At 43.7% G+C, this 2,501-nt stretch overlaps 2 protein-coding genes across 2 annotated transcripts; both read left to right on the top strand.

Annotated features, from left to right (window-relative positions):
* TM35_000671140 (uncharacterized protein) lies at positions 1 to 942 on the top strand (the record flags this gene model as incomplete). The annotated part of the gene is made up of 1 exon (XM_029031134.1): positions 1 to 942. A coding segment is annotated over one exon (942 nt), but the record flags the coding sequence as incomplete, so codon positions are not given.
* Positions 943 to 1,548: 606 nt separating this feature from the next.
* TM35_000671130 (uncharacterized protein) lies at positions 1,549 to 2,499 on the top strand (the record flags this gene model as incomplete). Its single annotated transcript, XM_029031133.1, has 1 exon — positions 1,549 to 2,499. A coding segment is annotated over one exon (951 nt), but the record flags the coding sequence as incomplete, so codon positions are not given.
* Positions 2,500 to 2,501: the final 2 nt, after the last annotated feature.

The following is a 2,501-nucleotide window of genomic DNA, read 5'->3' as shown; positions in this document are numbered from 1 at the left end:
GCCTGCGGGTATACCATGGCGGCTGCTGCTGCAGCTGCTGAAGTTGCGTCTAAACCTTCTTGCACACCTGGTTCTTCTGAGCCTGAGTCTGGCTGTCCTTCTGTTCCTGGTGTTCAACCTCCTGCACCGCTTCCTGCTGCTGTTCCTTCTACTTCTCTACATGCCGGCGGTAAAGATTGTACTTCAGAGATGACTGGTCCTCCGTGTTCTAGTAGCGATAGTGTACCTGATGGTGCTCGTACTGATGATTGTGTGACATCTTCTGAGAAGAAGAGTTGCCCTAACAAAGATGGTGAAACTCAAGAGAATTGCCGTAACGATTCAGGTGATGCCTGTACAGGAACACCAAAAGCACCTGCTTCTGAACAGCCTGTTAAGGGTCCTGGTGAAATTGGTGGTCAAAATCCGCAAGACCGTCACGATGAAAATAGTATGCCTGGTGCTGACGGTCATAGTGATAGTGCTGCCGGTAAAAATAGAGAAACTGCTTCTGCTGCGGGTACTGGTGGAGTTGCTGATGGTCGTACTTCCACTTCTGAAACTTCTATGCCTCCTGCTGTTCCTTCTCCTTCTACTGCAGGAAACACTACTGTTCCTTCAGATAATCCTCAACATGCAAACAATGAAGCAAGTGAAGGTGCACCATCACCAACTACACCTTCTTCCAGCAGTTCAGCCACAGCAAGTGATGGTGGTTCAAATACTGCATCAACTGAGAATGATAATACATCTTCAGGGAGTGAGTCAACAACGAATACTGCCAATACAACCAATAATGAGGAATCAACTACTACCACCACCACAACAACAACAACACTTCCTCCTGAACTCACAAACAACAAGAAGGGTGATGCAGACAGCAGCAGCAGTATCAGCAGTTCTGTGTGGGTGCGTGTGCCCCTACTGATTGTGGTTACACTGGCCTGTATTCTTGTGTGCTGATTGATTGTAATGATGGTGTGACTCAGGTCATCCTTTGTTTTCTTTTCTTCTTTTTTGCATGTAATCCCTACAGTCTAACTAATCTTTTACCTGTTGGGAGTTTCTTCTTTTTTGTTTGTTAATGTTTTTTGTGTGTGTTTACTCTCTCTGTGTTTATCCTATAATAATTATTATTGCTACTCCATTGTGTGTGTGTGTGTTCTTGGAGACTCTCTTTGTGTGCCTGTGCTTGCACTGTGATGATAATGAATTGCTTTTTTGCAAGGGGAAAAGGAAGAAATAATAATAACAGATGAATTTATAATTGCGTCTGCCTTGTAATTCTGATGGTCGTTCTCTTCAATTTCTTTTTTTTTCATCTGAGAGGCTCATTGGGATTTTGTGCTTGTTGATAGGTATTGTTTGCTTTGTTTCTTTAATCGAACTCGATATGAGTGATGGTTGAATGTTTGTGTTATGTCTTGTGTTTCTTTCTTTTTTTTTCTTTCTTGTTTGATTTGGTGTGTGTTTCCATTTTTTTTTCATTGATTCTTTTTGTTTCTGTTTTTCTATCTGATTTATTTTTCTGTAAGCGATTGAAGTAAGACTACTACAAGAAGTATTGCAATGGTAATGATGCGCTACGTGCTGTGTAGTTTGGTTCTTGTACTGTATTGCGTTTGTGGATCTGTGCTTGCCGTTGAAGGTGGAGTTGTTCAGGTTACTGGGGCACATGTTGGTCCAAGTGCTTTGCAGGCTGGGGCTGATCCTGGGCAAGAAGAATTGCCGACAATAACAAATGGAGAGTGTACTGGTGATCAAAAGGAAAAGGAGTCTTGCACAACACAACTCTCAGAGGCTTCGCATCAAAAAGATGACGAAAAGAGACGCCAAGAAACTTCCGTCACTAAACATACGCAAACCACATCATCACTGGGACATGATCACTCCTCTCCTTCTGATCGTGCTGATCCCTTGACAGAAGAGCAGAGGAAAGAAACTGAAGATGCGAGTATAAATAAAGGGACAGGTGGGCCGACTGGGAGAAATGAGGAAACCAAAGAAACCGAGAACCAACAAAAAGGAAGTGGCACCTTACCTCATTCTACAAGTCAAGAGAAAGAAAGCACACAGAGGATTGTCGGGGAAAATGGTAGGCAAGGTGGAAACGATCCAGCCAGCAATAATGGACATTATCAAGAAGGTCATCTCGCACAATCTTCATCCTCTGAAAACAGCACAAATGGACCTTCTTCCGGTACTCCAGCCACAACTACTGCTGGACACTCAGAAACCACAAGGGCGGGGAATGACACTACAGCGGCAGGGAGTGAGCCTTCAAATAACACCGAGGATGGAGGAAATGCAGAGACATCATCAAATAACTCAGCTAGTACGTACTCTAACACTTCCAATACAGCCAATAATAATGAAGAATCAACCACCACCACTACTACCACAACAACAACAACACTTCCTCCTGAACTCACAAACAACAAGAAGGGTGATGCAGACAGCAGCAGCAGTATCAGCAGTTCTGTGTGGGTGCGTGTACCACTACTGATTGTGGTTACACTGGC

Source organism: Trypanosoma theileri (genome assembly GCF_002087225.1).
Source record: "Trypanosoma theileri isolate Edinburgh chromosome Unknown TM35_Tth_67_V1, whole genome shotgun sequence".
Lineage (NCBI taxonomy): Eukaryota > Euglenozoa > Kinetoplastea > Trypanosomatida > Trypanosomatidae > Trypanosoma > Trypanosoma theileri.
The sequence above is the reverse complement of the archived record's forward strand: the minus strand, read 5'-3'. Positions and strand labels throughout refer to the sequence as shown.